At 47.9% G+C, this 18,464-nt stretch overlaps 1 protein-coding gene across 3 annotated transcripts in view; it reads left to right on the plus strand.

The window, feature by feature from the left end:
- The window catches only part of fgf13a (fibroblast growth factor 13a), a 55,143-nt gene that overhangs the window by 17,349 nt on the left and 19,330 nt on the right, over nt 1-18,464 (plus strand). For 2 of the 3 annotated variants that reach the window (XM_029164334.3, XM_029164333.3), the window contains exon 3: nt 7,665-7,832. The exons of the other annotated variant lie outside the window; for it this stretch is intronic. In XM_029164334.3, the coding sequence (XP_029020167.1) occupies nt 7,665-7,832 (168 nt within the window). The remainder of the gene's footprint in view (nt 1-7,664; nt 7,833-18,464) is intronic. 3 annotated transcript variants of the gene reach the window in all.

An 18,464-nucleotide genomic window follows, 5' to 3' on the forward strand; every position in this document is an offset into this window, starting at 1 on the left:
GTTAATTGTAGAGCTCCATCCAGCCCCTCTCTGCCTCTGCTGGGCTGTTCAGCTGTGTAATGGGTTCCACTGCTAGCATCAGTTGGTGTCCAGTGCACAGGTAGCTCCTTCACGCATGCTATATTCATACTTTATTCCTCACACTGTCCGTAACTGTAGATATTTGTTTACTTTTGAAGGTTCCAAAGTACAAAAATATATTTGATGAAAAAACTGAATAGCATCTACGCCCATTAGTCGAAGGCGGAAAAAAATAAAGAAGTGAGATTTGTGCTGGAGCGCTGGTAATGTGCAGCGTGTGTTTTGACAGCGTTCGCTTAAGTAGATTAATGTTAAGTCTGAGCGAGTGCCACTAGAGATAAGACCTGCACAACCCACGCGTCCCACAGGGCGCCGGTGGGGGAGAGACAGGTTAAACATACAGTATCCAGTGTACACAAACACTAGCCACCAAATCCTACACACAGGCCACAGAAGTCCCACACAGAACCCTGAGCGCTGGTGCAACGCGTGCTTTGTGAACGTGGATTTGGTGGTGGAGGCCCGTTTAGTCGGGTCCGTTCAGACAGATGTGGAGCGGGAACATCGGAGGCGCTCGTCGCTCTACATGTAGCTGCAGCTCTGGCTTGAAGTTCTTCAAAGTAGATGATGAGATATTTATAGATGGGCCTCTGACACAGACATGGGCTCCACACTGGCCCTGCTTCTTCTGGTTGACCATGTGAGAGCTGTGTGTGTGTGGGGGGGGGGGGGGTGGGGGGGGGGGGGTCGGCCACATGACTGGTTACCAGCTTGGCTGATGAGGGGCTGGAGAACAGCTGCATGTGAACACGATCTGTGTCATACCACAACACTTGGAACGATATTTGATTTATGCTCTACATGTCAGGCTGCAACAACCACTGTTCTGTACGTTGGTTTGTCACATGAAACGTGTTGACGTTTAATTTTGAGTCGGGCGACACAAAAAAGCAGTATTTTAATTTCACCTACTTTCTGAAGTACAGCGTGACTATATCTGTCAAACGTTCTTTAGATTAATTGGATTTTCGTGGGCTGTTTGTGAAGTCCTTGCTGGAAATAAGGCAATTTTCCATGTTACAGTAAATATGATTTTGTAAAATTTAAGAAGGATTAGCATCTTCTCTTGTGAGATTTCTGTGACACGGACTGGTGTGAAATTAAAATAAAATTAGAGTAAACCCTTAAATAACAACTTTCACAAGCAAAAAAAAACTGACCTAGAGGGAAAAAGGTTGTGAGTGAAGAGACGTCCTGTCGCTTAGATTTAGACGGAAAACTGTCTCAACGACTGTTGTTCTGGAATAACCTCATTTGTTCCAGTTCAGCTGGTCTCTGAGCCGAGACTGGAAGACACAACTTGGTCCTTTCCATTTTTTTTTCTTTTTTTTAATGGTGTCCTGCTGTGGTTCCCATCACAAGGCGTAACAAATGCCTGGATGTTTTCCCAACTTGACACTGGCAAAACAACTAAGGGATGTGTGTGTGTGTGTGTGTGTGTGTGTGTGTGTGTGTGTGTGTGTGTGTGTGTGTGTGTCTGTTTTGTGTGTGTGTGTGTGTGTGTGTGTGTGTTTGTGTGTGTGTGTGTGTGTGTGTGTGTTTGTGGATTTTGTCCCTCTTAAAATGCATCATCAGGAAACTGAGCCATCAAAGACTAATCCCATATATTTGATGATTCAGATAGCGTTGGCGTTAGCTGTTCCTAAATCTCCTCTCACTGAATGCCTGGATTTGAGTCCTTTATGTAATCCTGCATCAAGGCCAAGCTAGTTGGGACTCTTGGGTCAATTGGAACTGACAGTATGTTCATCACTTAACAGAGTGGTAATACCGGAGCATTTAACTGTTGTTTATCTGAAATGAAGACGATGAAGAGCTTTTACCTCCACATCTTGCTGCTGTTTCTCTAAAGCCTCTAGTGAAACTCACTAATGACATTTTAAGGTCACTCCTCCTCTTAGTGCTGCTCTTTAAAACTGTGCCTCCACTCCCCCTCTTGCTCCCTCCACCCCCTCTCCCTCTGCTACCTTTCCTCTCCTAACAGGGACGACTGCAAGTTTGCATTGACAAAATGTGAATGTGTGTTGTGCTGATGCCCATCTGGGATCTGATCTGGGCGTCGGAGGGCAGGAGACGCCGCCGCTCCGTCCAACACTGTGTTCTTGGCACAGGGACTTTTTTGGGGAAGTAATTAATAAAGAGACTTGTCCCAACTAGTGAAGGCTTAGCGGTGATATGATCATACGATCCTCGCAACCAATGACATAACAGCTCAAAGAAATCGTCCAATGTCGTGATTTAATGCTCAGAATTGCGTTATCTTCAGTGTCCATGTTGTTCCGGGCCTTTATCTTGTTCTTACTCAACACGGCTGTGCGATAGAAGCTATTACCTGTGTCAAAGCGGCGAGAGATAAATCATTGAGGTTTTTAATGTCTTGCCGGGCCGAGGCGGTAACAAAGCGGTGAGCGTGCGCAGGTCGACCCTGCATTTGCTGGTAGCGACGGATGGAGGAGGAATGGGCCTGAGCACTTAGTCAGCTGTGCATGGAGACGCCAGTAAGTGCACTGAGGCTTGTGTGAACAGAAGGTTGGGGACGGCCACCGCTGCTCCTGCTAAATAGCCAGCAGAAAGCAGTAGCAAGTCCACCGTTCCCGTTACATAACGCTATTTATGATGACGTGAGCGGAGCGGACGTCGAAGCCAGCGTTCGCTGGGTTCAAACCGCTCATTTGACGGTGGTTCACGTCTTCTCCTCCAGCAGTTCGCGGCTTGTAAATCGCGGGCAGATTAGATCCCGTGGAAGATTTATGCGTGGTCCGAGGCAGACGGTGTCACCGGGCTCCGTGAGCCGGCGGCCCAGACTCCCCGTCCCCCCCGCTCGCGCCCGCGGGCCTCACGCGGGGACCGATGCTCTTACGCAACTGGCTGCATGACGCTGTGTCGGCGCGGAGCCCCCGGCGCGTTCGCTGCACAGCGTGTGCGGTCAAACCACGCGTTTGGGACTCGCACACAATTTGACATGTTTCTACACTGATGCAGCCTGAGTATATAGATGCACTTCTTTCTGGTACAATACAGTACGTATGTGTCCCAACACCTACTGCACATGATCTCATTCTAATGAAAGCCCGCTGGAAATGTACAAATGGCTTTTCTGCATGAAAATGAGCTTTACAAAGGTTGCCTTTATAATTATGCCTTTAATTTTCAAATGACACCCAAATCAATTACGTAGTTGACCCAGTAATATTATGTATTCAAACAAACTGCAGCTTAAAGAGTCTTTTAGCAAACACGTGTGGGCACGTTGTGTTGCCCATTAAAAACTCTTCACATCGCGCCGCACGCCAGCGAACGCCGGTGCGTTCAGTTCACCGGCTCGTGACACTTTTTTGTGGAGGAGGCAGTCGACACCGCTAATCGCCTTATGTATAAAAGAAGACAGATGTTTCCTATTAAAACCCTCGACTGGAGATGAAGTGCACCTCATTAAACACACTTTCAGCTGCCGGCGAACTGCGGCTTCCCTCCTTGTAACCTGGTTTGACGTCTGACAGCGAGCGCGGAGTCGACCTGAATGGAAACACGTATGGATCACACACTACGCGACTTCGGGGCGGATTTGACGTACTCGATACTGTACCATAAGCTCCTTGGTGTCACTTACCACTCGGCCTTTGTTGATCCTAATACACTTGAACCTCCTCCCACAATGCTTCAGTCTTCCTCATCTAAGGCCCAATGATCGACATGCAGTAGTATATGCCTCACAATCCTATTTGCTCTTGTCAGCTGTTAATTGCTGTGAAAGGGATCCTTAGCATTAATCCGACTTAGTGGGAGTGTGTGTTTGATCCCTGTCTGTTCACACGATATCCACGCGTTATCTGAACATATGACAAGGACAGAGGTTACGGCGTCTCACTGCTCTGTTTGTGTGGCTGCCACTATGCTCACTTCACCTGCAGATGCATTTTATGGATGCTTCGCTTCGAATAATGTCAACTATCGCACCCAGTTAGACTTTATATATGAGAAATTCATTTAGATTTCAGAAATATGTGTCTGTGTGTGCCTGCACCAGAGAGAAAACGGGAGGAAGTCATTTCGGACCCAAATAGTCTGTGCATATTGATTTTTCTCCACTTGGCATATTTTCAAGTTGACTGGTGCATTCCAGGGATTTTAAAAGCCATTATAAAACTATTGAGTGTAAATCAAATGTTGCCCTGGAAATAGTTCTCAGGGCAAAAAGGTGAAGCGAATATAGTCTTTCTGAATTTGTGGCTGTTTGGAACAGGGACTCAGGCAAAAGCAACGTTGAACGCCTGAACGTATCACGTTCCGCAACATCAACATCCCCCGATTGTTGCACGTTTGCAGCATCATAATAACTCGCTGTGTAGGTGAAACGGCAACGAGACCACTCCACGTGCCTATTTCCTAAGCCTCTGCGGCTGATTCATAGCTCCTTCACTTACGCTCTATTGGTGTGATTGAGTAGCTCCAATGAGTCACGATCGCATTTTGTGTCACATTTCAGCAATTGGCAGCATTTTTCTGTGCTCTTTAATGCATCGTGGCTGTTTTATACTTGGGGAATTAGACTCTGACATATTTTAAAATGTAATAGAGCATCAATAAAACCCACACAAACCTGTTTGAATGTGTTGCATTGTGCTACAGTTGAATGCGCCTGTGTGACACGACGGCGTGCAGCTGGGTGTCAGCGTGATGAATGAGCTGCGCTGTGCAGAGAAATAGGTGGAGGACTCGTGCTTTGTTTCGCCACTCATTACTCCGGTTATTCAGTAATTAAACGTTTGATTAGCAAAGGTTAGCGTGTTTCTCCCATGCGATCGTGCCTCTGTTTGGAAACAAGAACAAAGAACAATAGCGGAACGACACAAAGGAGAGAGCGAGCGAGACGAACGACGTGCTCGGAGGGAAGAAAGAGCGTAAATAGAAATGCAAGCTCATTCCGCGTTTAAAAGAAAAACCTCAAGTTCAACTCGACACACTCCCTCCGCTGCCTGCAAGGTGACTTACAGCCAAAATAAAACTCTTCTTCCTTGAGATAGCGCCGGGCCGGACCGAAGGCCTCCCAGAAGACAATGTGCTAGATTCTGCTGCTGGTTCCGCCGCATCGAGGCCGCGCCGTTTGGAAGCACACGCCTCGGCTGCAGACCTCTGCCTGGGCTTAATTCACATTCTAATTCAGTGAGGATACCGTCAAGTCGTGATGAATGCGCTCCATCTTCTTGATGGATGTAAGGAATAAATGTGAGGCCGCTGTCCATTTTTCTGGACCTGACAGTGTTTCGGCTGATTACACACGACCTTGAACCTTATTTGATCCTGACTCGTCTTGTTTCCATCTCCTAGCTGCTTGTTAATGCATATACGACTCATCTACAGCTACATCTCAGCTACAGTAACTACAGGGAGATCCATCCCAGCACCCCCCATTTGTTTGTTCATAGTTCTCCCTGCTACAGTAGATTTATCTCTGCCAGTGGGGCAAGGACATCCATCGCGGTCTGCTGAAGGTCCAGAGTGGCAACACTGGAGCCTGTAGATCACGGACCATCATGAACCTGGGTGACAGCTCACTCCCAGTATCTCGCCTGATAGAGAGCGAGCTTCGAAGCTCTGCTGTGTCATCAATCATGCACCCTTCGATACCAATATGCACTCTTCATCAAGGCTAAGGCAAGGATGAAGGGGATGGGCTGTAAACCATGGTGCCCCCCCTTGGCACCGCCGTCACTCAGTTTCATTACCTCTGATGAGCCAGCAGCTAAAGAGCTCATTAATAAATGCAGGCAAGAATAAGACATTTGTTGAACTTCCTGAAAGACTACTATCTTTCACGCCTTGGAACAGTTTAACAGTTTCTACCTGGAGGCCAGTGACTCAATGTACCTCAATGCTTCAGATGAAACCAAAGCAGGAAACAGTTAATAAGACAATAAAACCACCATGATATTATGACATGTGCATTTACGTTCCTTCAGCAGTTTTAAAGCATTGTAAGAGACAGATGTTCGCTTCGCTCAGGGTCTTTTACATCAAGTACAGCAGCATCATTTCTGCGTCTTGGGAGCAGAGAATGAGGTTATGTTCCTGGAAGGAAGCTTAGACCTTTCCTCTGTCGTTGCGAAGCACCATTAAACTTTCAGCAGGGCTGTGGTTTTCCTGGTGAGAGGCTGCGATGGATAAACCGTCCACAGACGTGTAGGTGTCGGTGTAGCAGGTCGTCCAAGAGCCTGAAGGAGGCGCCGAGATGCCGATAAGCCTCGTACAGGAACAAGCAGGCGGTGATTCGTGTGTGTGTGTGTGTGTGTGTGTGTGTGTGTGTGATGGTGACCAGTGTCACGCAATGAACGGCCTGCAGGATAGCGAGTGTTTCCTTGTTGCCACATCAGCATTCAGGTTCAGTTCAGTCAATTTGTCCTTGTTCATAAACCTGGATAGTGTCATTTTTTACAGTCGCAACGTGTCATTGAGGCTAAACATAAAGTCCTTCCTATGCTCTCTCCGTTCAAAAGGCCTGTAGGTAAATGTTTTATGGATGTCATCATTCAGTCAACTATCATGGTTGGCTCAGATCTAAACAGCCAACAGAGCACTACTTTATGTACAGTTGTAGTGTGTAGTGTTTTTCTAACAATATTAATTAAATTCCTCAAATACACATAGTTTTCATTTGTGTTTGAAACAAAAAGTGTACTTCTGTATGATGCTGTGCACATGGAAGGCAAGGTGTGGGAGCTTGAATGTAGTAGAGTCGTACGAGCAGGAAACAAGGCAACGCTACAGTATGTCCCATTCATGCTCCCCCAGCTTCCAGAGTAAAGAGGATTTTATGAAGGGGAAGCTGTGGTATTTCAGCAGCAGGTAAACAATATATGAGGAAATCAAAAAGATCAAGGGTTGTGTTGATTTTATGTCAGAAACGAACATTCTCTTCATTGTTCTACTCAATGAGCAGTACTGTAACGCCATAGAGTTACAGAGTGACTGTACTGAAAAAAAAAGACATAGTTTGTCTGGTTTCTCTTTGAGCTAATCCGTCAACACAGAGAAAATAGGTCAGCGATTGAATCCAAGCGGAGGCTGTGCCCAACAGAGGACAGAGCAGGTCCGGCTCAAACAAACGGGGCTTTTCACAGGATCCCGGCGCTGAATTCCAACAGACCTCGCGGCCGCGGGACCGTGCATGCCTTTGCATCCGCTTGCATTGAAAGCACTGCTGCGCGTGTGGTGGGAATGCGGGTGGGGTTAACCTGTATGCTGTAGATGCTGATGCTGTAGATGCTGTCGATGCTGTAGATGCTGTCGATGCTGTAGATGCTGTAGCACTCTGCACGCCTGCCTTGCTGCCCCTCCACCTCCGTGCCTGTTTCTATTTCCGTTTTCATTCTACAGTACCTGTGTCGTTTTATAACTTCTCCCCTTTCAGCGACCGAGGACGGGTTTAGTTTCGCTTGTTCATCTGCCTTTAAGTCGCTCTGTTATTACAGCACGTGTCTGTATTTTCATTTGCCTTGTGGTTTCTTGCTGTTGTTGCTGTTTCCTTTTCTTTCTGTGTGCTGAGCTTTCTAACCCCAGTTCATTCTGTTGTGGCACCACCGCAGTCCAGGATGACGCTGCCCCAGGTACCCAGGAGTACATTATGTTACGGCAGGACTCCATCCACTCTGCGGATATAAGGAGTAAAGGCTCCCCCTTTCGCGCTAAGTGTCATGAAATCTTCTGCTGCCCGCTGAAGCAAGTCGTCCACAAAGAGAGCGCAGAGCCCGAAGGTTTGTGTTACACCCGTACCCCCCACCCCCCTCCATGTTCTCCTCACCCCTGCCCGGTCCCGTCTCGACCCCCCTCCCTCCCGCCTCTCATGTTCTGTTCGGACCGATCCAAAAGACGCCCTGTTTTATTCCTGTCGCAGCGCGTCTGCTGCGCTTCTTTAAAGCATGTGTGTGCATGAGTGTGAGAGCGTTGGGGTCCGACTGCTCACGACGTGCACATCTCTGTGTGACTGTACGTGAGCGTCCCCACCCCTGTTAGACTGAGGTGTGCAGCATCCCCCACCCCCCCACGACCGCCTCCCCCACCCCAAACCATTAACTCGGTCATCGCCAGCCTGAGGCGCATGCACGGACCAAAACAAAGTGCAAAAATAAATGAGGTTATAAATGGAGGCAGCTGCTGCACTAATGAGCTCCATAATTAGCCAATTTCTCTATATGGGTTTAGTTCAACTGGCCATAAAGAGCCACGAGGTAAAAGTCTTGTCACAATGCAAGATTGAGACGTTTCATATTCCTACTGTAAGTAAACGGTAATCCCCCCCTCCCACCCCCCTCCTCATCCTGCGCGTCTTCTGCCTGTGGCTCCGTGATCTTAGTGGGTACAGTCGAGTCTTTCAGTGCTTTGCTGCTTAACATTTCAACACCCCCCCCCCCCCCCCCCCCCACACACACACACCATCCCATTCATCTCTTTCTCTATTTCATTTCTTTTCCTCCAGCCCTTGCAGCAGCATGAGTGTGTGACTGCACACGGTCTGTATCAGAATCAGACCAGTGTACAGTACCGTCAGGGAATGCAGTAAAAACAGACTCGCATGCTGCCGTACCCCCCGCTGTGTCCGACCGCCTCCTTCATCACCCATCCCCTCGTAGAGTGCTAAGATTGTAGAAATTGCTTTGCTTTGCAGACTTCGTAATAGGTAAGATATGAATGATCTCACAACTGATGTTCTCTGCAATGTGTCGCTTCTGTCTTATTGTGTCTGATTATTGAGGGCCGTGTTTGGTGCAGTATTTCCACACATGGTGGATTTCAGCCAACCTGTTGAGAGCTGCCTGTGTTACCTCAAGCACATGCACTTATCTGTGTGTGAGGGAGCGAGAGAGAGGGAGAGAGAGAGAGAGAGAGAGGAAGCGGACTCGTTAGAGTAGCACAGATGTATTATTCAGTTATTGTTGCGGCTTCAGTTTGACGTGACTGCATTTACAAAGGAGGGAGGGGCGACTACAGCTCCTACGCAAGCGGCTCGCGGCGACGTCATCCGTGCTGCTACGTGACGCAGGGTGAGGCGCTGGAACGCCGTTCGAGCAGACGCACGGGGACGCGTCAGCCACAGCAGCACCAGCGACCTGAGGGGCAGCAGACGCCCCGGGTCGTAACGCTGGGCTCTGACGCGGGGAGAAAAACAAATCGCGTTTGAAAAACAAACACGAACAGTTCAGTCATGAGCAAACTTGGCCTCCTCATAGTGTTACCATAGCAACAGCATTTCAACTGATCTGCGTTGCACTAATTGATGCTTTTGTGGATTTCCATTAATTCTAGTTTCTATAATTCTGAGTGTTGGAGGTTTTGTGCTGACAACAGATTGCAGCGAAGGCCGCTCTAGTCAGAAACTACCGCGTGTTTATTCGCCCTACATGGTCGGATTATATTGAATAATTAATGGCAGCTATTATACTGTAGGGAGCAAAGGCAGTAAATCTTGAAGGCGGTTTCTCTAACAGGGCTGCTGCAGTGTTTTTAGGACCTTTTAATACCACACATTACAATTTATTGCCTTTTGCTCAACACGGCCTTAAAAATGAATTCCATTGTGCGTCACGTTTGTCAGTGATTTACACACAGGACACAGGGTACCTGTGAAAACAAAAGCGCTACGCTAAGCTACGCGAAGCTTGGCCTCTGGATTACTCAGCTGGCTGAAATGTAAAATGATGGAGCTGCTTTTTAAAAGACTTTCCAGGACCTGCAGATACTGATCTGAGATCTGATCTAAGGCTTCATTGATGTTTGTCCTGTCGGGGCCCTGGACTGTGGCTGCTGTAGGTCAGAGGCTGGCAGCGACAAATGATCTGAAAGAAACAAAGAGCAAGTTGAGCTCTAACAAGGTTTGACGGCCAGTAATCTGCAGCATCGCTTCCTCCGAGCTGAATTCCTTTGATGATATCGTCTGCACATGTCAGTGGACTCTTGCTGATGTACGTAGGTATGATACGTCTGCGTCATGTGATGCAGGACTGTTGAAGACGACTACGGATGCAAGTTGACAGAGGCTCCTGGACTTTCTTCCTCCGTGTTTGTTCTCTGTCTCACTGTCTTTGGCTCAATCTGTGTCACCGCTCCTTCATTCCCCCTTATTCTCACGCCACCCTCTCCTGTCTCCTCGGCGTCTCCGTCTCTTTGGCTCCGTTCTGTTGCACCACAGCAGCAGCAGAACAAAAGACGGTGCTTAATGGGCCGATCTGTGTAAATATCCCATCCATAATTCAGACGACTGCAAGACTTTGTGTGTATATTGCAGAGTGGAAGTATAAACAGAGGGAGGCAGACGCTACGTTGTCTCACTGTGGAGGTGGTCGTGGCCACGACATGAAAGGAATTTATTTACAGAAATATGTTCTTACAGTAACCACACGTCCAACATTCATGTAAATATTCAAAAAGTACTGCTGTGTCAACAAGTTGTCAGGCATTTGTATAAATGTTTTCAGTTCCAGGTCCAAGAATAACATTCAAAGCCCGAACGGGTATTCTGAGATGAGCGTCAGCCAATGTCTGTAGTTTATGCAGTAATCGAGCACTCAATAAATTTGTTAGAGACAATAAAAGAGGCGTAAAGACGTCCACTGACACAGAGCATCTGCTGCTCACCCAGCCTTCGTTCCTTTCCCCACAGCATCTGCACAAGTCAAGACAGCGCATTTATGTTTCAGGGGTCAGTGTTGCTTCCTGACGTTGGTTTGAGTTCAGGTCTGAACATGAACAAATAATGTTATTAGCCATATTAGTGCCTGGAGAGCGTAAACCGGCGTGAGTGTGCTCTGATTACTGCGCCTGACCTCTGGTGAGCTATAAAGGTTCAATTCGCGGTCTGAATTATAAAAGCGTGTTAACACACAGAATGAAATAAAAGAGCAGCCCACACTTCAGAAATTCAATGCAATGATGTGTTATGAATAATTATTGGGAATGAATCCACACACAATCTGTGCATTTGTTTTTATTAACAATACCAGTAGACCAGTGAATCTATTTGTTTAGCCTGGTGAAGGATTCAATGATGCACTGCCTGCCACATTGTTACAGCCCCAACTTTAATTTAAATTAGTGGATCTACTGTAGTTTCTGTCATCTTTATGCAGAGCTAGAACATTAAAATTGTTCTTAGCAGGGCAATGTTTCAAGTATGATGCAGTATGAATCATTCTGTTTTTCACACTGAGCCTGTTTATGGTATAAATTACCTTTTTATCTCAGCTTTCACAGCATATTTGCATCTACCCTACATAGTCATGACATGTTTGATTGTTTTTAAATGGTCATAAATTGCAAGAGAGTGAGAATAAAGTAGTATTTGCCCACGACGAAGGGCATAATCTGCCGCCTGCAGCTGTTGGATTTTAAAATGTGCTGTTAAATTCCATGCTTTGGTATAAATGAGAAAATCTGCAATTTTCATTTCCCCCTCATTGTTTACATTATGAGCTTTTGCTGTAAATGCAGATCCAAAACTGCCTGATTCAGATATGACGAACCGTCGCCTCGTCTGACACGAACGTCCCAGATTACGTCCCAAATGGACTACGTGTATTATTGTATCAGTTCATGAAGTTCCTGCTTAATACAGGCCTCAGTCTGAGCTAACTGGAAACAATCAATAGCGTAGGTACAGTAGGTTATAGTAACTGTGAAATCAGCAGTATGAACCTTCTAACCCCCTAGAGTCAACACACATTTGGCGTTTTAATTGGGGCAATGAGGCAAACTGCTGAGTCAGCTCCACGTAAAAGAGAGGCAGGTCCCCGACACCTGCCAGGACGCAGAGAGGCAGATAGTGAGGAGACGCTGAACCGCAGGTGTACAGTGAAATATATGCGCCTCCCTAAATGTACAGTAATATGTAAACGATGTAAACTTAAAGGGGTTCTATCTACAGTGAAGTCGTACTGTAACTGCCGACATGGACGTTGTGAGGACCAGATAGAACGTCTGAGAAAATAGAACAAGAACACACACACACACACACACACACACACACACACACACACACACACACACACACACACACACACACACACACACACTGCCCTCGTTTCTTCTGTTGTTTACTCGTGAGACCGAAACAAAAAGTCCTATATGTACTTACAACAGCAAGGAGCCGCTCAGTGCCTGAATCACTTTGCTGGTGTTGTCCTCCTATAATAAAATCATTCTCTGTGAAGCTGTATTAGATTATTTTATCCAACAGTAGAGCTAGTTTAAAACCTTCCATCTGTAATTAGTATGATAGAAAGTAGCACATAGTTGCTCTATGTGTCAGTCAATTAGAAATAATATGCATTAAATCAGACATTTCTAATATTTGTTTGAACAAGATCAATGTTTATTAACGCCTGTTTCCAGGTAACTGGCTAAATGTGAAGCCTCGAGTTCAAACTCCCACCACAGCTCTGTGCTTCACTACATCACCTTGTCATTCAGACTTAGCATCATCGTTAGCTAGCATCATTACCTGTTCTGTAAGCCTGATCTGTCCCACCCAGCTCATGTGATAATGACCTTCTAACGACCAAATCTGGGGCCTGAATGTTACTGTAGCTGCGTTTGTGTGTGACAAACTGTGGCGTCTTGGGTGCTGGTGGGCGGTGAAAGCCACATACTTCAGTTATTACCAGATGATGGAGAAAAGCTGGATGAATCCAGAGCTTTCTGTTGAACCTCAGCATTGATATGTGTATTTCAGATGCAGGTGTGTCGTCATCCAATAGCTCCGCCCCCTGTTCTGTTGTCAGAAAGGATATATATCAAAAGAAAAAAGCTAATATTAAACTTTACCATGATAATAGTCTACGTCAGATGTAGAGCAGCCGTCTCCTTCTCCCTGTCTTTATAGCCCAGTGTGGTCTCTCATGGTCATTTCAAATGCATGAGCCCAGACAATAGATGAGCTGGACATAAATAATGCAAAGCGTTTATGAAGTGGTAATTCTTTAACTGTCAGGCGATGCTCACTCATGTTAGCGGCGCTCTCCCGTTCCTCGTCTCGCTGCAACCTCCTCCCTGCAGCCTCCTCCCTGCAGCCTCCTCCCTGCAGCCTCCTTGCTGCAGCCTCCTTGCTGCAGCCTCAGCCCTGCAGCCTCAGCCCTGCAGCCTCCTCCCTGCAGCCTCCTCGCTGCAGCCTCCTCCCTGCAGCCTCCTCCCTGCAGCCTCCTTGCTGCAGCCTCCTCCCTGCAGCCTCCTCGCTGCAGCCTCCTCGCTGCAGCCTCCTCGCTGCAGCCTCCTCCCTGCAGCCTCCTTGCTGCAGCCTCCTTGCTGCAGCCTCAGCCCTGCAGCCTCAGCCCTGCAGCCTCAGCCCTGCAGCCTCAGCCCTGCAGCCTCCTCTGTTGCACTCTGCAGATGTGTGTGGCTCGAGCCCTGGTTTAAGTCACTCCATTGGCCGTTACCTCGAACGAGCGCCGGCTGAGGGGAGCGTCTCATCGTTCTGGGCCACGCGTGCATGCGCTCCAGGGCGCTGCGTGCTGCAACAGGAGGCCTGTGCGTCATTATTAGTAGACTCAAATCTAATTCTGCTGCACACATCACACATGCAGCTCCGGTCGCACTTGCTCACCTAATCTGTATTTCTGGATTAGTCGAGTGTTTCTGTTCCCCGCGACCTACGACCTTATGGTAGCCATTAGCGTTAGCTTGCTAATCCAGAGGCTGTAGAGATAATTAAACGTTGCACATCTCATCATGCCCTGCCAGCAAACGCTCAGCTGTCCCTCTTTTGTTCCACTCACACACACACACACACACACACACACACACACACACACACACACACACACACACACACACACACACACACACACACACCAAAATAAAGGCTAAAAATGACAAATTCGACGTTTTAAACCAGGGTTAAAAAATTATTTTAGAAACGTGTGTTATTGTAGCGCGTCTCCTGTGTTATGGAGAACCTCAGGCATGTGTCCTTGGCTTTGTTCTGGTGATGTGAGCGAGCAGGAGCCTCGGATGCGGGTTCCGAGTGATGTAATGGGCAGCAATCAGCCAGGCAGGGAAGCAGGCCTTCATCCGCACTGATGGTCACACGTAAAGCATCGCATCACAACAGGCCAGTGACACGCGGCCTCCTGTCTCTAATCCGTGCGCCCCACTGCCAGAGCATTAGTTAATATGTCTTAATCTCCCCATGTTATCTCCCCAACTGCAAACGCACACGCTGACCCTGGATGATGGCATGTATCATGTCATGCCTAGAGATTCAGGAAGGGATGTAGTATGTCTGTTCGGGTCCAGATGTGTGGACTCAGTGTTGTCAGTCAGCTGGAAGGTTTGATAGAAGGAGGACCCAGACGGAAGCAAAGCGTTTGTGTCTCCAATTATAAAAACCGTGATCTATAAAGTTTCACATTTCTACTGTAATTACAAGCTAAGTGCAATAGAACAAAAGAGTCCACGTGGTTTGTTCTCGTCTACTGACAGCCGGGGAGTGGACTGCAGATCCTGTGGACACTAATAAGCACAAATAAGTCAATTTAGCTGCTGGGCTGCTTAATGAGCGAAACAAGAGTCAGGCAGAAAGCACAACTGCTTTAGAAGAGCTGAGCCGATAGGGAGTGACAGGGTGAGGTGGTTTTGCTCTGAAGGCAGATTGGCAGCAGAGATGGGATGCGTTTTACTGCTGTTTGCTGCAAAAGGAGCTCTCTGCACCGCAGAATGCTTCTGGATTCCTCTTCATCCGTTCGATGGGTTGCAGAAAGCCTGAATATTACACAGCGTTCGTTCCTGTTCCACCTGCTCCGTTGCGAGGATCCCGGCCTCAGCAGCACCCAGACCCGCGCCGTATTGTTTTCCACGCATCTGCAGCTCAAACACCTCTTTCGTTTTGCTCCCGGGCACTTTTGACTCCGTTTGATTTTGGACCGCGTCTCGTGTGTCTGGTTGGATTTCCCACTACATGTACGTGCTGTGGTTTGTGAATGCAGCAGCGCTCCGCCCCCCGAGCCTTTGCTATCAAATATCGGACTGTCTCTCTCTCTCACCAAGCAGACTTCTAAAAATAAAATAATTTATGCTTTCAGTTGCATCACCACACAAAAGCAAAGGTTAAAGGATGCACTGTGCTTTATTTAGCAGTCGTAGTAATAGTTAGATAGTCCTGACTTTAATTTAATAATATATTTAATTTCCTGTGGTTACTAGTTAGTAGCTGTCAAATATTAGGCTTGTGCTGATTTCTTAGCGTGCTGTAATGAAGCTGCAGCTCCCGTGCGACTGTGTTGCATTTTGTATTGGACCACAGAGGGCCATTACGGCTCTGCTGCTGCGTTTTGCCCTATTTTTCGCTACCTCTGTAGGGCTCTATCAGCTCTGCACAGTCCCTCCCACCTGTTCTGGTCCACCACCATCCATTGTCATTATGTTCCCATTGATTTCTCCGTGTGCTGACTCCACTAACGAGCCAGCGCGATGCCAGGGAGAAGCGGGAGCCCGCGTGTGAGGCAGGGAACGTGACCTATTTACCCACCCACTCCCAACAGTTGAGTCATGTCTCGTGTCATGTCACTTCCAGCTTAGTCGATCTGCTCCACCTAACGCGCGGGGCTTTTAAGCGCGCTGAAATAATCTGAGGCGCGCCGTCGCCCCGACGTGTTTACGCTCATCCTGATTCTTTCGTAAACAAACGTCGCCGTTGAACCGCTGCTAGCGCCGTGCTGCAGCGTGGGCATAAACGATCGTACAGTAGGAATCAAACCCAGCGCCATCCACGGCTGCAGGGAAAACCCAAAGGGTGCAGCTTCGCAATGAGGAGCTTCAGTAATGCTGCACATTTGACCCGGTTAATGCTCAGGAACCGTGTCTGGTACCGGGGAATGAGAGAAATGATTGTGAAACCGCCAGGAAGTTGTGCAAGCTGCACTTTTACTTCTAAAACAGCACAGTTTGCGCCTCTATCCTCCTTTTGCAGCAAATGTGTCCGAAAGCAGCAACTGTTTAAAAAAAGAAGCAAGTGTGACCTTGTGCTGCTGCTCCCGTCTAAAACCTTCTTTTGTGTTTCCATCAGTAAGCAGACAGTTTAAGCCAGCTGGTGTCTGGGATGATGCCTTTAATCTTACTCCATTGCCTTCCTTGATGTGTCATCCTGGAATGGATATGTAGGACAACATCTCCTCACTGTATTCTGGGACTGAGGCAGCTCTTACTCGTCAGGGTATAATTAGCATGGAGTTATAAATACAAAGTTTTATCAAACTTCCTTCCTTGATTTCTCTTTGATACCAGATGTCCCTCCACTCTGCGACGGGAGCCTTTCTACGGGTCTGTTCTGTTCAGCGAAAGAGGGGAAACTTGAATAGAACGAAGCGATGCTGCTATTGGTGCTCTTTCAACTCCTAAACGCTGTCTCCCTGTAGTTTAGCAAAATAACGGATATTGCCAGAGGGAGCTCAAGTGACTCACCATCTATGATTCACACATGTGACTGTCATCCATTTTGGCGAGGGAGCGTATCCTGCACTCGATTTCTTCCCTCACATACCTCCTGTTGGGATGCTGGCACTGTCACATATTGGATGTGGTTCTGATAATGTTGCACGTGGTTCTGATAACTGCCACGTAGAGGCTCATTGGACTGGGTGCACTGATTGCCTGTGTGTGCAGTACATGTGTTCTCCCATAGGTCAGAATGAGGTTCCTCAAGGTGTGAGCATGTCTGGTGTGTATATTGCTGTATAATCTCAGCAGATCCTGTTTATTGAATCAGCATCATGCCGTGGCTTAGTTCTATGAGACATATTTACACCGTCTAGGTCTCCCTGAACAGCAATCAGTCACAGGGGCTTTTAGCCACCTTCCTCCGGCTTACAACAACACTGGCGCTGATTCACCCACAATCCCCCTGGGGACCTGAGAGCGCGCACACACACACACACACACACACACACACACACACACACACACACACACACACACACACACACACACACACACACACACACTTTTTTAATCAGTGTAAGGTTCGGCCTCACATTCTCCAGGGATGAAATGATCTCAGTGTGTCTTTGTGCTTCTGGTGTCCTGCATCTTATTGACCTCTTCCAACCACAATAGCAGCGACGCTTGTGGCTATTTGCTATAATGTCATATTTCCATAATTAAACAGCAGCATAAACATTTATGCCAGACAGGGCATTGTGCAGGTTCCGGCCCACACGAATGAAGTAACTGTGTTTGTGAGGGCACATAATTATTGTGCACAGCTTTGAATAGATAGAAAATCTTCAGCAAATCACCAGCACAACAATTTGTATCATTATCAAGGAACCAGCTACAAAGTGAGTGGTTGATGCTCAGCCCCTGAAGTTCCCTCAGTCATGTGTTTCACTGCCATATTTAGCTTTTATTGATGTGTAAAATAGATTTGTGTTCCTCCAGTCTCTCTCTGCGTGCGAGGGAACATATGGCAGACTTTAAAACCAACTGAGATCCAGAAGGTGAGAGTTTAGATGGTGCACGCCAGGCATTCTGTCTGCTCCTAATTAGCTGTAAGCTTTTTAAATAGAGCGCGGTGGACGAGTACAGTCTGGTACGTTTGTAAAGCGGTGATATCAGGTCGTAAAATGGCAAATGATCTGCATTTACAATAAACGGACCTCCTCCAGGACCCGGTGCTTCTCACTCGCCCACTCGCTGTCAGATGCCTGACCCGTGAGGGCGACTTAGGGTTCAGCATCTCGCTCAAGGACGATGTTAGACAGGAGGAGGCAGGGTTCGACCCCCCACCGCCTCGACTGCATCATTTCTTAATGGCTGCCCCGCTTTCAGAGCCAGCGCCGCCCCTGTTACTCACCTCTGCGTGCTCTCAGCCTGCGGCGGCTCGTCCCCAGTGTCGAGCTCATCCTGCTCCACTCGCTGGCAGAAATGATGGGGCTCGTCCTCCGGTTTCAGTCTGGTGACTCCCCGCTTTCATGCTCCGAGCACGGCCCCCGGTTCCACACGGGTGGGAGAGATCATGCAATAATTTCCATGGCTTTGCCAGCGAGCCGTGACGGTACCGCAGCCCATCCTCCCTAGAACCTTGAGTGAGTGATGGATTCTTTATTACACAGCCCCCATTCCAAGCACACTGTCAGTCTCATGCACGCACGCACGCCCGCACACACACACGCACACGCACGCACGCACACACACACACACACACACACACACACACACACACACACACACACACACACACACACACACACACACACACACACACACACACACACATACACACACTCGGGCCTACATATGTGCAGTCTCCATGGTAACGCGTGGTGTCACTATGGCGTTGGTGGCCTAGCACGCTGCCAGCTGCCGCTGTAGCAGCTTTACTTTACCAGCATGGACACAAAGCG

The sequence above is a fragment of the Betta splendens genome, chromosome 10 (genome assembly GCF_900634795.4).
Source record: "Betta splendens chromosome 10, fBetSpl5.4, whole genome shotgun sequence".
Taxonomy (NCBI): Eukaryota; Metazoa; Chordata; class Actinopteri; order Anabantiformes; family Osphronemidae; genus Betta; species Betta splendens.